The sequence below is a fragment of the Dermacentor andersoni genome, chromosome 3 (genome assembly GCF_023375885.2).
Source record: "Dermacentor andersoni chromosome 3, qqDerAnde1_hic_scaffold, whole genome shotgun sequence".
Taxonomy (NCBI): Eukaryota; Metazoa; Arthropoda; class Arachnida; order Ixodida; family Ixodidae; genus Dermacentor; species Dermacentor andersoni.
The window spans coordinates 79,173,680-79,195,023 of NC_092816.1; the positions used below are offsets into that span (position 1 = coordinate 79,173,680).

A 21,344-nucleotide genomic window follows, 5' to 3' on the forward strand; every position below is an offset into this window, starting at 1 on the left:
TGTTCAAAACACAATGCTCTCAACACGCGCTTCATGACGGAGTGGAGCTTCTCAACGGAATTCGACTGGGGGTGGTGCACTGAGCTGTGTAACAGCCTTACCCCGCACCTTTCGAGAAAGGCTGTCGTCAAAGCGCTAGTAAACACTTTACCCTGATCTGACTGGATTTCTGCAGGAAAACCAACTCGCGCAAATATGGACAGCAGTGCATTGACTATCTCAACTGAGCTGAGTTCTTTAAGCGGCACTGCTTCAGGGAACTTTGTCGCTGGGCAGATCACAGTCAAAATGTGTCGGTACCCCGTGGCTGTTACCGGCAGAGGTCCCACTGTATCAATAACGAGCCGTCTAAAAGGCTCCGTAATGATAGGTACCAACTTCAACGGCGCCCTCGATTTGTCCCCTGGCTTGCCCACCCGCTGACAGGTGTCGCATGTCTTCACAAAGTGGTCTGCGTCCCGAAAACACCCTGGCCAATAGTACTCTTGCAAGAGACGGTCCTTAGTTTTCTTAACTCCTAGGTGTCCGGACCACGAACCCCCATGCGACAAGCGCAACAGATCCTGACGATAGCATTGAGGCACGATCAGCTGATCGAACTCCACTCCCCTGCGGTCTAGATACTTCCGGTACAGGACCCCACCTCTTTCCACAAAGCGAGCATTTTTCTTGGCGATACCTTCCTTGATAATGCAGCGTATGTTTTCTAGGCTGCCATCCTTCCTTTGCTCGGCTATCAAAGCCGACCGGTTGACTTTTAGCAACCTGTTAAGTCCGTCTGACGTAGGCGCGATGAGCAAATCTGGAGACAGCTCTTCTGACTTTCCCGTGTCGGGATTTTCCTCTCCAGTATCTGGTGCCTTTAACGCTACAGGCTCAATTTTATTCAGTTCGGGCGTGCTCTGAATACCAGCTTGCTGCGCCTCTGACCCTTTTTCATCGTTCAACAACGTCGGCCCCGCAACTACCGCCTTTGCAGCGAGCTCCCGAACCTTCGATCTGGTTAAGGCCTGAACGCTAGCCTCACCAAACAAAAGCCCCTTCTCGCGCAGGAGGTGATCGGACCTGTTCGAAAATAGGTACGGGTACTGGGGGGGCAGCATAGATGACACTGCGGCCTCCGTCTCAAGTGCTCCGAAAGGTCCTTCAATAAGCACTTTTGCTACCGGCAGACACACGCTATGAGCTTCCACTGCTTGCTTGATCCATGCGCACTCGCCCGTGAACATATCGGGTTCTACGTAAGAGGGGTGAACTACATCCATTGTAGCTGCGGAATCGCGAAGCACTCGGCACTCTTTCCCGTTCACGAGGAGGTCTCGCATGTAAGGCTCGAGAAGCTTCATGTTCTCGTCAGTGCTGCATAAAGACAAAAACACGACTTTTGTTTTTGTTTCTGGACACTGCGCCGAAAAGTGACCCGGCTTCTGGCACGTATAACAAACGCGCGCTTGCCTCGTCTCGAACCGCTTTCTGCGTTCGGCTTCGGTTGCCGCCGTCTCCTTACGTTCGGTCGGACTGCTTTCACTCGCCTCCGCACTACGTGTATCCCCCTTTGCTCTCATGGGTGTGAACTTCGGCCTCTCAAACTTGGAGCCGAATTCACCCTTTTGACCGTCCTTAGCTCCGCGAGCCCGACGCGTCACAAACTCCTCGGCTAACTCAGCGGCTCTAGCCACCGTACTAACGTCTGGCCTATCCAAGACCCAGTACCGCACGTTCTCAGGTAACCGACTATAAAACTGTTCTAGCCCGAAACACTGCAGAACTTTCTCGTGGTCACCAAACGCTTTCTCTTCTTTGAGCCACTCCTGCATGTTTGACATAAGCCTGTAGGCAAACTCTGTATATGACTCACTTTTGCCTTTCTCATTTTCCCGAAACTTCCGACGGAACGCCTCCGCTGACAGCCGGTACTTTTTTAGCAGACTCGATTTCACTTTGTCGAAATCCTCTGCCTCCTCTCTCTCCAAGCGAGCGACTACGTCGGCCGCCTCGCCGGGTAGCAAAGTGAGCAAGCGCTGTGGCCACGTTTCCCGAGAGAACCCCTGCTTCTCGCACGTTCGCTCAAAGTTAACCAGGAACAAACCAATGTCCTCTCCAAGCTTAAACGGCCGCATCAGGTCAGTCATTTTGAACAATACTCGTTCTCCTGCACCGTGTGCCTGACTTCCATTACGAGCGCGTTCCATCTCTAACTCGAGACGCTTCATTTCCAAAGCGTGTTGACGGTCGCGCTCTTCTTTTTCTTTCTCTTTTTGTTCTTTTAGTTCGCGCTCCTGTTTCTCTTTTTGCTCTTTAAGTTCACGCTCATCTTTCTCTTTCTGTTCTTTAAGTTCACGCTCCCTCTCCTCAATGGTCTCAAGGCATTCCGACAGCTCGTCATCCTCAGCTTCTAACTCAAGAATAGCCCTTAGCAGTTCTGGTTTTCTGAGTTTGTCTGAGACATCCAGACCCAACTCTCTTGCAAGCTCCAGCAATTTCGGTTTGCGCAACGACTTCAAATCCATGGCTGCTCTGAATGCTGCTTTCTCTACTGCCTACTATTGTCTTGCCGCAAACTAACCCGGTAGCAACGACAACCACAATTACCAGCTCTGTTTCTAACACTAACAAAAGCCTGGCAAAACTCAGAAGAAGAAAGTCCCGCACTCACCAAACCTTGCAGCCAAGACTTCAGCGCAGTCGTTCCACTGCAGGCAACCAGTCATCACACAGGGCTCGTTGCACTGCTCCCGGATGGTCGTTGTGCTGCTCAGCATACAGTCAACCGCATCTCTTCGCTGCTGGCCTCCGTTGTCGCGATCTCACCGCTGGCAATCAGTTGATAGAATCGCACCGCTGGCACGATTTGTTGGGGTCTCGGTGTTGACGCCCGTTATTGCCTATGGGTCGCAAGCCCCAAGGGTAGCGTTGGCCTGGCGGCCTGGGGCACTGGAAGCATCCGAAGGTCCCGGCAAAGCATGAGAAGACTGGTAACAGAACAACTTGTTTATTCTAACATAGCAAAAGAGCGGCCGGTCAGTTCGACCGAAGTGGAGAGACGGGAGAGCACGTAACTCAACAGTACAAATCGGAGCCTCTCTCCTGGCGTCCGGGGGCAGCTGCTCTTATACTCTCGGCGTCGCGGTCCAAAAGGGAAGGTCACGGGATGAAGGTCACGGGACGGCGGAGCATGAGCCCACGACGGCGCGCACGGTCGAGCCGAGAGACCTGCTGAACCGAGTGCAGTGACGCATCGCCAACCCGCCCACACGACGGCGCGAACGGTTGAGCCGAGAGACCTCCAGGCTCCTCATTCGGGGAACTCCGCTCCCCGGCTGCCGCGCTTTGACAAGCGAGGGCACACACACACACACGCACACACGAAGACACGTGGCACTGAAACACGCCTGGACACGCTTGGCGGGGAAGCGTTGCGGCGGCGTTGAACGGGCCAAAATGTCCGCCGCTTTGAACAAAGCCCCGGCGTCCGTTGCATCCGCGCCGGCATTACCGCGCGTTGTAGGCGAAACGTAACAAGGGGAAGTGTTGTATCTGTGCAACGTTTATCACGCGTATTCCCTTGTCACTGTGCGCCGCGTATCTGATGCACGCGGTCATTGTTCACATGTGCTGTTGTATCGTCAGCCAATCGCATGCCTCGACTGCATCCATGCTCCCTTTATAAGGCGAAGCCACTGAATCGTTGCTGTCTGTTTTGTTCATGTTGCTGTCCGAATAAATACTACTTGACTTCACGGCGTCTCTGGTCAACAGTCTGGATACGAAACGCAAGCAGAAATTTCCGTGTTCATCCAGCAGTGACCCTTTCTTAACGCCTTAGCTATCAGCCATGTCCAACGTAAGTAACGATTTTTCAGTTGCGTACAGAACCTTTCATACACTTTGCCCAACGGATCTTCTTTGGTAAAGATGCCCAGTCAAACGAACCGATACGATTATCAATCTTGGATTGATTAACAATAGGGACAAGGCATTTGCGCCCGCCAGATGCAGTTTCGACCAACGGTGTTCCGTACGCGACCGGTAATACAAGACGGCATGCTAGAAAGTAGTGGTCGGCGAACCTTTGTAGAATAGTACACGACGAAAATAAACAGCTGGGAGCTCTGACAGCTATGTGACCTAAAGAGGATTGCACTAGGCTATTATTAAATAATGCCGCTCTAGTACGTAGGAGCGCTAATTGTACATTCCAGACCATAAGCGGACAACGTAGATAAATAATCGCAAACAGTCACTTTTTCAGCGCATAAAATATTGATATTCAAGCCTCCGATCAAGCAGAATTGGTCCACTGAGCTGCATGAGGGTGGTCTATAAAGCAATAAGATATGGAAAGAAAGTGACCCCTTACAAAGTTTGACCATCCTAGATTCAGCATGTACAAAAGATACATCATCAGAAGAAACTTCACAGTTGTCGTTTACAAAGAGCGCAATACCTGGTAAGTGCGGAAAAGTGCGGAAAAGCCCTGCAATGTGTGGAAAAGCCCTGCAAGGTAAACGTACCAAGGCAAGCCTGGGAAACATCGATTTCTGTTATCACAATAACGTCCACAAAGCTAGCTGCCAGTTTAGGCAGAAATTTAAATTCGCCCCAGTATTTACGTAAACTTCGAATAATAACTCTGACAGCGGTAAAATCTTTATCAGGACTGCACGGAAATTCTGTTTTAAATGAACTGAAGTCCGGTAGTTCACTAATGAAAAAGGCATGTTGGCTAAGCAATGTTTTGCAGGTGACCTATTGCAATGGTGATATTTGTAGCTGCGACTATAATAATAATAGTAATAATAATAATATTTATTGACACACATCCAAAAGCAAAACAAAGAAACGGGCCTAAGTCCACGAGGACTTGTGCGACTAATAATAATAATAATAATAATAATAATAATAATAATAATAATAATAATAATGATAATAAATTATGTGGCTCCCACGCGCTGCAGGAATCGATGTAAGCGAAGCTTTCGATTCTGGTTGTTTTGATCGACGATAACTAGCGGTGATGTTGACGGTGAAAGTTCAATTTCTTCCACGTTTAGTCCAACGCAAGAGTGGTGAGTTGATGTTAAACGTCGCCGTGCGTGCACCGCTGCTGTTTGCGTAGTACACAGAACACACAGAGAGAGGTGTTTGCTTGAGGCATTGTTTTCCGACATATTTCATAACCTCTGACAAGGTCGAACACTGTCATGGCCTCACGTTACACATCGCATAGTGGCAGAAGCATTAAACCTTAGTTGAGCTATGGGGCCGTACGTGCGAAAACCATAATCGGATCACGAGGCACGCCGTAGTGGCGGACTTTGGATTATTTTCGGCGCCAGCGTGTTCTTTTAACGTGTCGCTAAATCTAAGTGCACGGGTGATGGTTTTGATTTCGCACCTGTCGAAATGCAACTACCGCGTTTGGGATCAAATCCGTGACCTCGACCTCAAGCAATGCCACGGCCACAAAGCTACCGTGGCGGGTGCGGAAGTGTTGATTGAACGCGTTAGCGCTTCCGTAGTGTCGCCTAGACCCTGCCGTGCGCTTTAATGCAGCTCTACATCTGCACAACCTAGCGTAAGTTGCCCGCTTGAGATATCTGCATGCCGTTTATTTGTCATAAATAGAAGCAACGTGCCGTACCGTATATTGAACTTAAGTTTGTCCCGTTTTCCCGCAACCACTGTCGTGTCAATAGCAGTAGCGTTTCCATCCTTCTCACGTCACCTTTTCCCTATCCTCGTGCGAGGAATGAGTTGTAAGAGGCAGTTCACTCGTTTCACTAGTTTCCGACTGCGTCAGTTCTACCCATTGTTTACCTCCTCCCCCCTGCTCTCTACCATTCTATCTAGGTTCCCTCTGCACTTGCGCGTCAGTAAAAATGTAAGCGCTGCAATTTCTGCAATACTTTTCATTGGGGCAGGGGGGGGGGGGGGGGGGTCACGGGCAGTCGCAACTGTCAAGAGGCTTAAGTGGGTCACCGACGCCAGGGTCACCGCCACCACACCTACGACGCGGTCTTGTGGCGGCGGTGGCGGTGGCGGCGGCAACAGCAGCAGCTGCTGCTGTTTGGTATTATAGCGCAATGTCACCTTGTCATAACTGGTTCCGTATGGTGCCATCTCCATTCCTTTATCAACATATTGGCATATGTAGCCTGTTGTCAATCACGACATGGTTAAGCACATCACAATGAATCGTAACAGCGATACTGATAGCTGCAACTACGATGCAACCGAGTGTCGCTAGCGTGAAACCAAGGGATGCGACCTACGCAATTGTGATATTTGTAGCCGCAACTACGATGCAACCGAGTGTCGCTAGCATGAAACCAAAGGCTGCTTGAAATACTGGTGATAAAACGTTCAAGTGAGATTTCACGTGGCATATGTTGAGGAAATGGCCTCAGATGGTCGGGCAGTGTTCATGCACAGTTGAGGCTATCGCTGTGAAAGGAGGAAAAGATTATAAGGAGGACGCGGAAGAAGGAAAAGAAGACGATGCAGATGCGGGTTCTCAGCACATAGTTGATATACCGCCGTTTCCTTCTCTCGCCTATTTTACATCAATATACGAAAATATTGTGAAGGGACACTTTGAAATGACGTCTTATGACGTCAAAAGAAATCTTTACTACGCACGCTAATAAGGTCAACTATACGAGCTTCACGTTTGTTGTAATGAGTTCTTTTCTGTAACTGTATTGAGGAAATTTCTTTGTGGATTTTACCTTGTTCATAATGTGTCTCTTTCATAACCTACCAGTGCGCCTGCGCAAGTACTTTCTGCCCTGTGCGCAATATGAAATGCTGCTTGTTTGAAGTTATTCGATGGGCTGTTACACAAACTGCGAAGAGGAGACAGAAACGCCGGCGACTGCGTCAATACAGGATGCAGGTACATATTCCTACAATGGTGCTGTGTTACTTTATATAAACGAAAAGAAAACGACACCAGGGCACGCCCTGTCAATCGTTAACCGAAGCACAGTCAGAGCAGCGTGAGCCTAGGCTGGCAGAATGTACCATGCCCACAGGTTTAATGGTGAAACATCACAGTGTGTCTGTATCAGTGGTGACTCAGTAGCGGAGAGGGCGAAAAAGAGAGAGAGCGCGACTCTGCTGGCACTGTCTACCACAGCGAAGAATTTCTTGTGGTGATGACTTGGCCTGATGAGTGAGCGTGCGCTTTACTGGCGTAGGTAATACTGACAGAAGCCACGCGCCCCTAATTGATGCCTCGGCGCATCATCTCACACAGAGAAATACAACCGACCGCAAGAGAAGCCGAAGGTGACACGCGCCACCTTCTCTCTTTCCTCGTCGTGGAAGCGACCGAGACGGAAGACGGTAGTTAAAAGCCTGCCATTTTTTTCTTTTTCGTTTCCTTTCATCCCATTGTCTCCCAGAGTGTATAGAAAAGAGCACCGAGAAGCGATGGACAAAGAGATAGCAACCACTAGAAACAAACCCAGGTGGCCAGAAAGAGGAAAATAGCAATTTAGGAAGATAAGCGTGATGTCTGTAAAGAGACATAGCGTCTTTCACTTGCATTTCTTCTTTGTTTTTGCGACGGGTACCAAACAAAACACCCGAAGGCGGAGCCCCTTCGTTTGCGTGCTACGATTTCCTTACATTTCCTGGTATATTTATTACTTTTTGATATCTCCTCTCCCGACATGACGCATCGTAGTCGACACGTTGAGAGGGCGATGCTCGAGGTGGCGTCATAACACCCCCCCCCCCCCCCTTTCTCAAGGTCGCCCCCCCTCCAAACGCCCCTCGCGCCTGTCACGACAACCTTCGAGGAAATCCCAACCCACTTGGAGCTGTCGCTCCCTCGTTTGACGCTTATATACAATTGCGTTTGAAGCTTCTCTCTCGCGATATCAACGGGCGTCTCGGCAAGCAGGGGAGGAAGTTCAGTCAGACCTATATATTCTCGCGCTGAAGCCGGCTTGCTCACACTGTAGGCTTGGATCTAGGCGTAGACCATCTGCCAGGAGCATTGCATGCGCACTGCAGTTTGCTAGACCAGCTGACGTTTGCACTGCTCGCACCCTTACGACACAGCTAACGGTATAGACATGAAGACGACAGCAGCCTGCGTCGCTCTGCTCACTGTTTTCGGTAAGTGATAGCTGAGTCATGTTTTGTACTGTCACATTGGTGGTGGATGCATCGAGCGACCGTACTTTAAATGCATTATGCCTGAGAACTCTATGCTTCGACGCACGTTATGCATCTTTCATCTTGAAACTACATTTTCGTCTCACCAACTCGGTGTAGCGCGGCGAAGGCTATACAGCTTGCGTGAACCGGCCAGACATGACAGGAAGGGCTGCACCGTTGTCTGTCTCTGATGCCTGCTTACACTGAAATGAAGCCCAGGAGCCCCGAGGTGGCTCTCTTTGGTCATTGGCAGGCACGAGCCTTCGCAGCACAGCTCAGAACTGGCGAGAGGTAGTGCAGACGAAAACTAAAATATAGCCGCTGTAACACGAATGGCAAATATGAAACCACTTGTTTCCTAGTTCAGGGCCCTTCGGCTGCACACTGGTTGCTCTAACCAACATTGCACCTAAGCTTCTGGAAGTTACTGCAATGAATATACATTGATTCAGTTAACTTGTTCTACTCCCATCAACACTGATTTCGGAAAGTTTTGTGACGCAAACGTCAGCTAGCTGAATTCGCACGTGTTCTCCTGCGCTACACAAATCTTGTCCTACAAGTACACGTCTCTTTCTTAGATTTCTCAAAGGCCGTTTCATCGCGCCAAAAATAGTCTACTGCTCCTTGAACTACTACTTCTTGAATATAAGGCGTTTCTCAGGGAGCTGACCTATCACAATTGTTATTTATATGTTTAATTGACCTAACGACTGGCATTACCCCGAAACTACGTATTCTTGCAATGATTGTGTAATTTACAGTTCAATCAAGTGCATTGCAAACGCTTCGTATTACCCTCAACCGTCTTGCACATTATCCTCAACCTTAATATGTGTAAATTAATGACCTTTATTTGTAAGTACACCATTATTGGCAACGCCTGCGGTATAAACACTGCCATGATTAACGCCACATCATCGTACCTTAAAGTTCTCACGACACCATCGCTAATATGGATTACACATACTGAGACAGTCCTTTGCAATGCTTCACGAACATTGGTCTCTCTGCGGGGAAAGTTAAGTGCGGCATCTGCTGAGGATAAAAAAAAAATTACCTGTAACATGCGCCTGCATAAAACTAGAATTCACGTCTTCACTTTGGTATTTCTCACAGGTTTATCTCACCGCACGTCTATACTGGACCGAGAATCAAGCCGCTCGCTTCTTCATCTCTCAATACTCGTCTAACGTCGCGTTCCGTCACTAAAACTTGGCCTCCCTTCGTTCGCGTGACGACGTGGCATCTTGCGCCTTTGCCTCCGTCGTTCATTTGACTAACACCCAGAATGACTCCGTGAGCAGTTAAAAGCACTATGGTGGAGTATGTCCCCGCATTTACCACGGCCAGACTCTAGTTCGTTTAAATAAATGCTAGCACGGCATCTTTGAACCAATCCGCGTCGCCCCAGTGCAACAGTCTTTTGAATCGCCCTGCACGAACACATAGTCTCATCTATCAATCCCTTGAAATTCCGCTAAAAGCTATCTATACGCCGTCGCATGGCTCCACCATTACTGAATAGATACGTCACACATATTTTGTAAGCATGCCCATTCGGTCCATTCCTGTTTATTTTTTTTTTTTCATTTTCCCTAATATTTCGGGACCTGGCGGGAACTTTTTTCCTCTCTAATTTCTGCCATCATATGCTGTTTTACTCTATCTCCTTTTCTTCAATGTCCGTATACGTTTGTTGAAAATTTTGTATATTTTCTCAGTTGTCATAGCTGTAATAAACGCATACTTCTATGATATTTTCAGTCCTGAAATTTTCCGGTGTTTATAACTCTCTGTATGGCCTCCACCCGAAGCTCTAGGTTATATAATTAGGCTCTAAAGCAATAAATAAATAAAATGAAGGGAAAAGAAAGCCGCTACGATAATCACGCAGGAAAGAAGGCGCTTTTTATTTCAGGCAACGGGTTTCCTTTATCGCCACAGTCGCGATAACGTGTATATAGCATTTGTGTACAATTGCATTTACATACGAGGTGATCATTTTTAAGTTTTATGTAATTTATAGAATAGTCTGTTGCAGATAACGTAATTGTAGTTTTTCAGCTGGAGTATTCAGAGAGGCGGACATTAGTTGCCCGAGAAATCGAACCGCATATTCAACTAATAAACAACAATCCACTAACTATATTTTAATACGTATACGGAACATGTAATTTATGGATTGTAGCCGGTTAGTTTGCAAGGCGCATCCACATTGAATGAATATCCAGAATGACGCCAGTTTGGAGACACGCGCCATAAGACTTGCCCCAATAGAGTACTGTTGTTGCACTTGTTTGTTTAGAAAAACGATCTTTTCTGCATTGAAGCACAAAAGTAACTGGAACGCCCAAGTTTTTCGTTCCACACATTGGGAAATATATCTCGAAAGTAGTGCCATCCTGGAAATTCATTTTAAGTGGATACGTCTTGGAAACTCACCAGCTGCAATCCGCAAATTGCAATTTGCGCTGTAAAGTAATTAATGAAGAAATTAAGTATTGAATTTTTCTTATTGAGCTGAATGTGTGTATCGATTTTCCGCGCTAGCAGTGTCCGCCACTTCGAATAATGCAGCTCAAGGATAAGAATTATGCCATCAGCCACAGGCGATATCTAAAGATTCCATAAAACTTAGAAGTTATCACCTTGTATAATGAAACGTACATAGAAGTATAATTGGGATCGCGTATACAGCATCAGGATTGTCACAATAAGGATCGGTAAGCGAAGCGCGTCTCAGTACTAACGAAAACGCAGCTCTAGTGAGACAAACCCAAGAGAAATATTTAGGTTGCACTGAAACCGTAATAGATCTACAGCTCGGTAACACCAATCTCGAGCCGTTGCTGCTTTAACTACAGCGCAATACGTGAACTGCAATGCTCTACATTCGGAATGCTTACGAGGAGAGACTGCTGCAGAAAGCATGCGCAAATGAGTTTGAGAACAAATGCCCTTCTATTTTTTTCTCGTCGGTGATTATTTAGTTATAACACTGCAGAACTTCAAGGTATCTATGGTGTTTGGGCTTTACTAATCAAATAGACTCAGCGATCCGTCTTTCCTTTCTCTTTTTCACTGATTCTGGAGAGCTGCACGTTCGCTTGCACAACTGCTGCATTCCATTGTAAATGGCTTGTTCCGTACTTATCGAAGTAAAAATATCTCCGCTTTTCGACTTTTCTCTGGTATAAATAAATAAATAAATAAATAAATAAATAAATAAATAAATAAATAAATAAATAAGAATTAAATGAAGAAAGAGAACAAGGCTATCATGAGACAGAGTATATAGATGACGCCCACGAAGCCACGCAGCAAATGCGCGGTGCATTTCGCACTTTTTAACGCGACGCTTAAGATATGTGGTCAGTACGAATAGCGTTGCATGCCTATGGAGTTATTCGTGTTAGGTTCTGTTTTACGGAACGTGTTCGACGTAAGCCATGAGCGTGCACCTTTCGTCAGCGCTAGTAGATATAGCAAAAGTAATGCAGCCCGAGAATGCAAACGCATTTGAGATAAACTTGCACGGATACGCAGATCAAGAGAAGGACAGACACAGCATACATCACTCAAGAAATGCTTCAACGTTTGTCTTTCTTGTTGCAAACGTTGCGAGAGTTAAACTTGAAGATTCATGTGCAATCGCTGCGATGCAGGCATGCTTGCAGAGATGAGCGGGGCTGCATTGACAACGGACCCAGAGTGCCACAGACTGCGAACGAAAGTGGTGAGTGCGATACGGCGGGACACACAGCACTTAACTCATTTTGTCCCGGCTTAGTTTCTGAGGTGTACTTTGGCAGAACAGCTCAATGCCTCTGCGAACTCAAGCTGGAAATTGCTGCGCAATAATTTTAGAGCCAAACTCAATATAACGATTCCAGGGTACCTATGCTGTTTCAGATGGCACAACAGTTGTGAGGGTAAAACTACTCTTACCTCTAAGCAGACGTGCTGCTGAAATTCTGCAATCCCTTCATAAGCGAAATGGGCTGCTATTCTAAAAGCCAATCGTGCCATTCAGCGACGTTCTTTCAATGCATATTCAGCGAGCAAGGTTCCCTACGCTGTAAAAGTATGACTTCCTATTTTATACCAATAACGCTTGTACTTAGTAAAAACAACAGAGAAAGAAAGCTAATTATCGCTTTCCGTAACGTCAGGTAGAAGTGCATCAAAAATACAAATATTAATTTGGCACCAGAACGCAGCAATACATTTGCCTCGACACGAATGTTTCCTCAGTGGTTTCCACAGGCGAGAGAGCTAGAAAAAAAAAAGATCTGAGAGCAACGTGATTTCGACGAGGGACACGAAATTCAACGTAACATTGAACAATGCTTACACACCGCCATGTAGAAATGGCAAGTATCACGCCATGCCGAGCCAAGCCAAGCATAACGTTCTTATTTACCGCCGGGCACAAGGAGCCTGTCACGTGTGGCCTTTTCCAGTCATTCGCGAAGAGCGAACCACGCACGAGCAGACGTCACGAAAGAATCAAAAGTAAAAAAAAAAGAAAAGAAGCAAACATTGATGTAACAGACGAATCACGAACTCCGATTATGACCGAACTGGTCGCTACACGCAAAAGTAACATGAGCAGACCCCCCGCTACATTACGCGTGCATACATACAAACGCACACACACACGCACAGAGAGAGAGAGGGGGGAGAGAGAGAGAGCGAGAGAGAGGAAACTGGCGCACATTGTCATTTTTCGGCGCTGCGAAACAATGCTTTGACCAAACGGGAGCTGGGCACGAGATTTGAGGGAAACCATCGCTTGCTAGGTAGTTTGAATTTACCGATCGTGCATGCAACGATATCCTTGAGCAAGTTACATAGGAATGCTTCAACTGTAGTTACTTAATTCGTTCATTAGTGATATTCAGGTACTGACTGGCCTTCTACGCCCGCAATTGAGTAATGCAGATTACATCATAATATGTAGTGTGCTTAATAACCAGCTAAACTTTTCCACAAGCCACACGACATGCTTACACGTCAGCCTTCTCGCCACGCCTTCCACCCACCCGTTCCTTTAACACGACTAAGCACGCGAACGTTAATGGCCCTTTATCGGGCCCCTGAGTGTTTACTTCGTTGGAACTCCCTCCCTATACATGCTTGCCGATAATGCTACGCGGTCTCGGAAAAGCCACTAGCTGAGACACGCAACTGAGTCACACGAATGCAGCGAGTTCACGTGTGCTTCCACGCATCCACGCAGGAAAAAGTGCGCTCGTACTGCGTCTACCTGTGCCACATGCCCGAAGGCTACATCAAGATGGGCATGGAGGAGGACGGCACCCCTTGCAGGGTAAGAGACGCGGCGAGTTTTTCTCACTCCCTCAGAATTTACGTCATCATTACAGAAAGCATTTTTGTCTAGCAAGCGGTACACGCACCACGTCTCGTTGGCACTCAAGGAAAAAGTAACCCGAAACTCTAAGTTAACTGAGGCTGGTGAATGTTTTTTATAAAGAAGTCAATTTTCATGTATTTCGTGGTAATATATTCATCATTATAGATAAATTAGGGTCAAATTTGAATTTCTTCAATTCAGCGTCCAAAGAAAAACAGCACATGTAGGTCATTGTGGCATCCCGGATTTCAGAGCAATTTCCCGTGATTTCTCCGTTGTGGCTCGGTGATCACAATTATCAACCCATTCTTTATGTCCACTGCAGGACGAAGGCCTCTACTAGCGACATACAACTAATCCCCTGTATTGCGCTAGCTAATTCCAGCTTGCACCTTCTGATTTCCTAATTTCGTCACTCCTCTTAATTTTCGGCCGTCATCGACTGCCCTTTCCTACCCTGCGCACCTATCCTGTAACTCTTATGGTTCACTGGTTATCTACCCTACACAATACATGGCCTGCCCAGCTACAATGTCTTTCTTAATGTCAACTAAAATATCGGCTACCCCCGTTTGCTCTCTGATCCACACCGCTCTGTTGCTGTCTATAAACGTTACGCCCAACTTCTTTCGTTCTATGAGCTTCTTTGTTAAGCTCCAAGTTTTTGCCCACTATGTTAGCACTGGTAGAACGCTGTTATTGTACTCTTTCCTTTCCAACGACCGTGGTAAGCTCCTACTAAAAACTTGGGGTTGCCTGCTGTATGCACTCCGACTCATTTTTATTCTTGTGTAAATTTCCTCAGGGTCGCCTGTGAGTAATTAGCGTAGATAAAGGTACTCCTGTACCGACTCTAGAGGCTGACTGGCGATCTGAATTCTTGTTTTCTTGCCAGGCTGTTAAACATTACCTTTGTGTTCTGCATATTATTCTAGAACCGTGCTTTTTCACTTCTTCAATTGCAGTCCTCAGTCATTTGTTGCAATTCATCTACAGTGTTCCCGAACAGGACAACTTCTCCAAACCGAAAGTTGCTGAGATATTCGCCGTTGGTCCTCACTCATAAGCCTTGCCAGTGTAATAGCTTGAATACTAAGCGTGCAGTGAATAGCCTTGGAAATGTTGCGGCTCCTTGCCTGACCCCTTTCAATTTAGGCAATTTTTGCTCTAAACCAAGCCAGCTGTGGAATCTTTGCAGCTATTTCCAAAGATATTCACGTGTGCCTCCTGTACTCCTTGATTACACAATGCTTTCATGGTTGCTGGTATCTCTACTGAATCAAATGCCTTTTCATAATCAATGAAAGCAGTATTGAGAGGTTGACTGCGCTCAGCAGATTTCTCAACGCGCTGATTGATGACATGGATGTCATTCATTGCAGAATATCCCTTCCAGAAGCCAGCCTGTTCTCTTGGTTGAATGAAGTCAATTGTTGCCTTGATTCCATTGGAAATTATCTTCGTGAATATTTCATAATATATTGAAAGAAAAGCTAGTGGGCCTATAATTACGCAATTCTGTGGCTCAGTAAAACTTCCTAAGACTTCCAAAATGCACTCCTTCGTTTCTTTTTTCAGAAAACAATGTAGTCCATTTTTAGCAATAAAAAGTTAACTAGGCCCGCGCAGACGCCGCCAGAAGTTATGACGTCACCGACAGCCAGTTCGGAAACCTCAAGGAGGCATCCCCACTCGACCTTCGTTTTATGCGTCTTTTCTTGCTTACCAAGTGTGCTCTCACAGTAAGCGTAACTTATCCGGTATTGTCGAAGGGTAATTTACTGATACAGCTCCAATAATTTTACTCTTCAGTATCCCTTTAAGCGAAGTGTAGTCTTAGCACTACGGGCAAAGCGATGGTGGCCTGGTTTTTTTTTCCTGAAACGTGATGATGGCACGGTGTTTCAGTTGTTTGAATAATTTGTTTTTTATTACATGCATTGTATTTAACTAATTTCACTGTGACGTTGTAGTACACAAAAAATAATGCAAGTAAATTTTATGCTTGTTCGGTAATAGCACTCCCTTGCAACAGCTATAGCGTTTGGAACATACCATGGGCTGGTTTACACTGTCCTAGTGGCTTCATGCAAAAAATTTAAGAAAATAAAAGAACAGACAAAAGCAAACCCATACCTAAGCATGCAGGGGCGACTTAGCGGAAGGCTACGGAGTTGTGATGACCAAAAATACATGAAAATATCGGTTAAGCGCTTTGTTTTTGCAATCCATCGAAAAAAATGATTAAAGAAATACGCGCCAACTGTATTCTAGCACAAAACCTGCGCACCACGATAAGCAGTACGACGTCACAGTAGCTCCTAAGTGTTCACTGTAAGGTCGCAAACAGAACCAAAATACCTCACAGAGTGTTCCCAAGATCATTTCTGCTTCCACACCTTCCTTGCCACTGCCACTGTATAATCAAGCTTCACGTTTCTGTTTCTGCATGCATGCATACGGCGTGAGTGAGTAGCGACATCGAATCTCTCTTATGACGCACGCGTTAGAGGTGCTTGTCCCTGCCGTATCTGAAATCAACTCCTTGTTTTGCAGTTCTTCGTGCACGAAGGCGTGTGCAAGAACGGTCTGTGCCTCTTGGACAAACCCAGAAAAGATCGCCCTACGAAAGACGACGGTGGAGACGCGAAGGAGGGCGGTGCCGTGACGCCCAAGGTCGACGAGAACACCAAGTGATTCAACGTGCGCGAGTGTTATAACCGTCACAAGCGCTTTCGCCAGAACGGACACTTTCTAGTTTTTTGTTTATGTAATTAGGACCAACGATGCGTTAGACCCGAGCGGCACTGATCGAGGTCATGCATATTTAAGGCGCCGCTCGCGCCTGTGATAACTCTGTAAATAATATCCACCTTGCGGCGGCTATTAGTTGGTGCTGCTACTTACGGCGTTCATTGGTCAGTTCGTAAATGTAGAATTGATAACAAAATAGTGGAAAATAAAAGTATGGCATTTTGCTGGGCGCAAAAAATTAGGAATATTAAATTTTTTTTTCGCGGGGAAACACTAAACATGACCTTGAGATGCGTCTTAGGGTACTAGTAATAAGGATTTGCTGTTTGTCGCTGCTTCTTGTGACGCTGCGAGAGCATTAAGGTCACCAGTATACTTAGCGAAAAAACAGGCTCAGGCGACTCCTAATGAAGGACAGGTGCTCTCGTTCTTTTTTTTTTTGTCTAGCTTAATTGGTGTTTGCTCACAAACTGATCTCTGAGAACATGACTCTTCTTGCATTTTACCCTGTCACTATCCTTTCGCATTTCTCTCTCTCTCTCTCTCGAAAAATGTCATGATAAAAGAAAATCAGCAGTGCTGTGAAGGGAATCGCCATCACAAATTATACATTTTCGATACATTTCTTTCGAACTTTTCGGAGCTAGAGATCACTTTGCGATCCACAACTTTCTAAATTTTAGGTCATGCATACTGCTTTCCTTCGGCAGAAAATAAACTTTACGACGCTGCAAGAAGATGCTTTTTGATTCTTTGAAAGCCCTGCATACTTGGCAACATCGGACTGCTATGAAGGCCCCTGTCTCAGCACAGGGCTTGTTTTTGTGGTCTCTGGTTTACTCTTGTGTTCACGATGTACCCCATTTCCCAATGATAGCCAAGAAAACAGCCGCAGTAGTGTTTGAGGAGCGTTGATGACGTGGGTCTGCGTGTCTACTAGTGCTGCTGCGAGCATACGGGCGTTTGTGTATGCCTGCATTTCCGTGTGCGTGTCTGCGTAGATTTTTTGTGCGAGTGCCCATGCATGGGCGTGTGTAAATGTGTGTGGGGGCGAGCATGTGTGCTATCTGTGCGTCTCTGTATCTGTGTGTGTGTGAGAGAGAGAGTGGTGTATGTGATTTTGTGTATATACGTGCGTATGAGCTAGACAGCATTGACTTGCTTTCACCTACTCTCGCAGACAAATGGAATGCAAAGTTGAAAAGTATGTGGTTTTTGCATGCAAAAACCACGATATGATTATGTGGCGTGCCGTAGTGGCGGGCTCCGGAATAACTTCGACCATCTGGGGTTCTTTAACGTACACCTAAATCTGACTACTCGGGTGTTTTCGCATTCTGCCCCATCGAAATGCGGTCACCGTGGCCGGAATTTGATCTCGCGACCTCGTACTTAGCAGCCAAACACCAGAGCCACTAAGCCACCACGGCGCGGGTATAGAGTTTATTTTAAGCCTTATTTACATCCACAGAGACAAGAACGAATGACACTGCCGTTATAGCAATAACGCTTTCTGAAAGCGAAGCCGACGCAAAAAATCAAAAACAACAACAACAACAACAATTAGGAGTCATTCCACTCTGTCAACGTAGATGAACAGCTAAGCTATAGCACATCACACAGGGTTAAGCAAGATGACCTATATTTATTCTCATCATTTCAGAATTGTAGTTACGATAGTTTTGTGATTACTGCGATACACAGGGGTTGGTTTGGTCACAACCTTAGACAGAATCTTGGCCATAGTTAAATTTGTGCACGACTGTTGTTGCTCAGTTGACTGGCTTGGATTGGTGTGGCACTTCAAACCAAACTCTTGCACAAAGTTCAGGGAACCATTTCTTGTCTGGTTTTGAAATGCCCACATCGAAGTTTCCAATGGTGATCACTGGGGTAGTGTCATCACGGCTAACCATGCAAAGTGTGGGGTAATGAACTTCTCAATATCACACTTGGGTGTGCGGATATATACACAGTAGATATTACAATTCCGTCTTTCGTTTGCACGGCACAGGTATCCCCACAGTCGGCGACACTGTTCTCTTGCAAGTCAAGGCTGTACATTCATTTTCTCCTCGGCATCTATGGCAATGCCTCCTGCTCGCGAGTTTATATGCCATTCACAAACGATTACAACGTACCCATCGACTTGAAACAATGCACCCTGTTTTATTATTATTATTATTATTATTATTACTATCATTATTATTAAGGGCGGAGTACTTGAAGCCTGCTTCGCCGCCGCCACAGGAAGGTCCCATACTGCACGTTCGCCGTCACCGGCCCGCATTTTTTGCTCACGGAGGCGACAAATGCATTGCGGAACCGAGGTGTACATCTTGGCTAGAAAAGCGCCTGTGACGTTAATATTGCCTATTTGTATTTCGTCTCAGTGACACCACCGCCATCGGCATGGCCCCCGAGGAGCCGCTAAGCGTTTCGCCTACGTTATCTTCCTTGCCTCGACGGCAGCGCAATGTCTTCGGAGCAATGACATGTTAAATCGGTACCATCATTGCGTCGTGCATCCTTTCTGCGAACATGCAAATTTCGGGCGGCACACGTTCGTTGCCGTAATGACATTAAAACCTTAAACTGCTTGCCTTTGAACAACGTAAATATGTATCGAAAGCGGATTGGCGGCACGGAACATGCTGACTGCGCGATACCATGTTGAAAATGTCACGAAAGGCTCGGTCCGGTCAGGTCACCCATACAGACGTTCCTTTACTGCGTCAGTTATGGGGCGCAAAACGTTAAGGTATTCCAAAATTTTCATTCCAATCCTGCAATCAGCCCTCAGCGATTGGTCAAAGATTTTCTTGGACCCTACCCCACTTCGCCTGTCTGCCAAGCGACGTCACGAATACCGCGATAGCTCCCAATTCAACATGACATGAACATGAACACACTGATTATGCATGATTCGACCGAACAAAAAGAAAATAATTATTTCTGGTTATCTGCTATTGGTCAAAAGGTTTTAGGCTGCAACCACATCACCTGTCTGTCACTCTACGTCACAAAACCGCGAAAACTCGTTCCGTCAAAGTAACGTGTAAGCGTTAAAGATGCATTAGTATGCGAACAAAACTACATTTTTGCCTGAATAGCCGGAGGCTGTTTTATTCCGAAAGGAATAGAAGATGGCTGCCGCCGATCGCTCTGGCATCGGCTACTCGCCCCTGCCGGAGATCATGGGTTATTTGCGTCTAACAAAACTTTTTGCGTGGCCGTATAACGTTATTGACCCCTTTCAGCACGTATACGACATCGTTCTGCCAACTCTTCTTTGATGAGGATCCGTTTTAGCGTCATTTTAAGGAGTCTGTTGCACGTCGCACAAGGAGATTCTTATGATGGAAAGGTGAAAAGTTGGGGTAAAGGGCAGCGCAGTAACTGTCGGCACGGTGCCGCAATTTTAGTTAACCCACTGCAAGCTAAGTAAGGGAAAGCGGACCAGTCGCAGACGACGGCAACTCCCTCTCCCTCCGGTTATCTATTTTCAGTGAAATGGCCCAGCACTATCGGTATCCTCTGCACTTGAGCGTCCTCCTCGCCTCAATGTAGGCCAAAAGCGCTCAATGTAGGCTAGGAGAACGAGGAAAACGCTTGATTGGGCTGTTCAGACAACGCTGCGGGTCACCGCCCTGTGCTTGCGTCGGCGGTTACGTAAATTTGACGTCAGGAAAGTGGAGTAAAAACATATTGGGATAGTTTTACATCATAGGGCCCAAGCTTTCAGAGATTATTTGCAAAACATTGCTTCGCGTGGCTTTTACTGAAGCATGTCTAATGAAAATTTCTTCGCTCAGCTAAATAATCTAGAGGACTGACTCAAAACTAAGTTGTGTGCGCCGCCGAAGATCAATTATTGAAAACTTAATTACCGCGTAGCTTTGTTCATTACGCAAACAACTGCTAAACTTACTCCGTATCTAGAGAGAGATAGAGAGACAAAAGGGAAGGAAAGACAGGGAGGTTAGCCAGTGTAAAAACCGGCTGGCTACCCTGTGCTGGGGAAAGAGGTAAAGGGAATAAAAGGAGAAAGAAGAGAGAAAAAAAAACAAGAAAATTCACGCAGTAAAGCGATTTTACGCGCAGCAATAGTCAAAGGCGGTCGCACAATTCACAGGCCCTTAAAAACTTCAGCAAAGCCCTTAAGGCCTTGAGTGCCAAAATTCGTTTGGACAAGTGTTCTAGAACTTTTTCTTCTGTGAAGGGGCGATTGTCCAGTTTTTCGAGCGCGGTCACAAGCACGTTTCTTGGCACATTGTAACGTGGACAGTCACAGAGGAGGTGCGCGACCGTGTCCTCGCAGCCGCAGGTGTTGCAAGCAGGGCTGTCGGAAATTCCAATGCGGACGGAATAGGAGTTCGTGAATGCCACGCCGAGCCATAGGAGGCACAGAAGTGTTGCTTCCACTCGTGGCAACCCTGGTGGAAGACGGAGTTGCAAACTTGGATCCAATCTGTCAAGACGTGCGTTCGTGAAATCACTGGTGTTCCACAGAGCTTGCGTAAGCTCGCGTGCGAGGGAGCGAAGACTTGTGGCTGCATCTGTTCTTGACAGCGGTGTGGGTATAATCTGGGCACCATCGTGGGCCGACCGGGCAGCGTCATCCGCACTGTGATTTTCCGAAATTCCGCAGTGACCCGGTATCCACTGGTAGATGATGTTGCGTCCCTTGTTGATTGCGTATTGGTGGAGTAGTCGATGACTGCGACTAATTGCACATTAGGTCTGTGGTTGAAAGGGGACAGCAGGCACTGGAGAGCTGTCTTTGAATCACAAAATATGGACCATGAATGTGGTGATTTGGGACCAATAAACTCCAGAGCACGGATAGTTGCGAGTTCTGCAGCCGTCTATGAGGTAACGCGAGACGTCTTGAATTTGATGGTTGCAGATTGAGCGGGAAGTACCACTGCTCCAGCTGAACTTTTAGAGGAGACAGAACCATCCGTGTAAATGTGGGTGCGTTCGTTGTGTTTGTCACATATAAGAATGTGAGCACGGTTTGTTTGAGGGCAAAAGA

General features: G+C 46.6%; 1 protein-coding gene and 1 long non-coding RNA gene across 2 annotated transcripts in view; one reads left to right on the plus strand and one right to left on the minus strand.

Moving 5' to 3' along the window:
• The window catches only part of LOC140216364 (uncharacterized), a 41,480-nt gene that overhangs the window by 11,461 nt on the left and 8,675 nt on the right, over positions 1 to 21,344 (minus strand). The gene's annotated exons all lie outside the window — the stretch shown is intronic.
• Positions 7,891 to 17,045, plus strand: LOC126544293 (uncharacterized). Its single transcript, XM_050191558.3, has 4 exons — positions 7,891 to 8,130; positions 11,841 to 11,911; positions 13,418 to 13,507; positions 16,109 to 17,045. The coding sequence occupies exons 1-4, from the start codon at positions 8,088 to 8,090 to the stop codon at positions 16,247 to 16,249; spliced, it is 345 nt and encodes a 114-aa protein (XP_050047515.1). The 5' UTR covers positions 7,891 to 8,087; the 3' UTR covers positions 16,250 to 17,045.

What these genes read in the sequence shown, in the direction of transcription:
- LOC126544293 (XM_050191558.3), top strand. Translation starts at nt 8,088, where the DNA reads ATGAAGACGACAGCAGCCTGCGTCGCTCTGCTCACTGTTTTCG. An exon ending in ACAGACTGCGAACGAAAGTG is followed by an intron (nt 11,912 to 13,417) that starts GTGAGTGCGATA and finishes GCATCCACGCAG; the next exon opens with GAAAAAGTGCGCTCGTACTG. An exon ending in AGGACGGCACCCCTTGCAGG is followed by an intron (nt 13,508 to 16,108) that starts GTAAGAGACGCG and finishes CTTGTTTTGCAG; the next exon opens with TTCTTCGTGCACGAAGGCGT.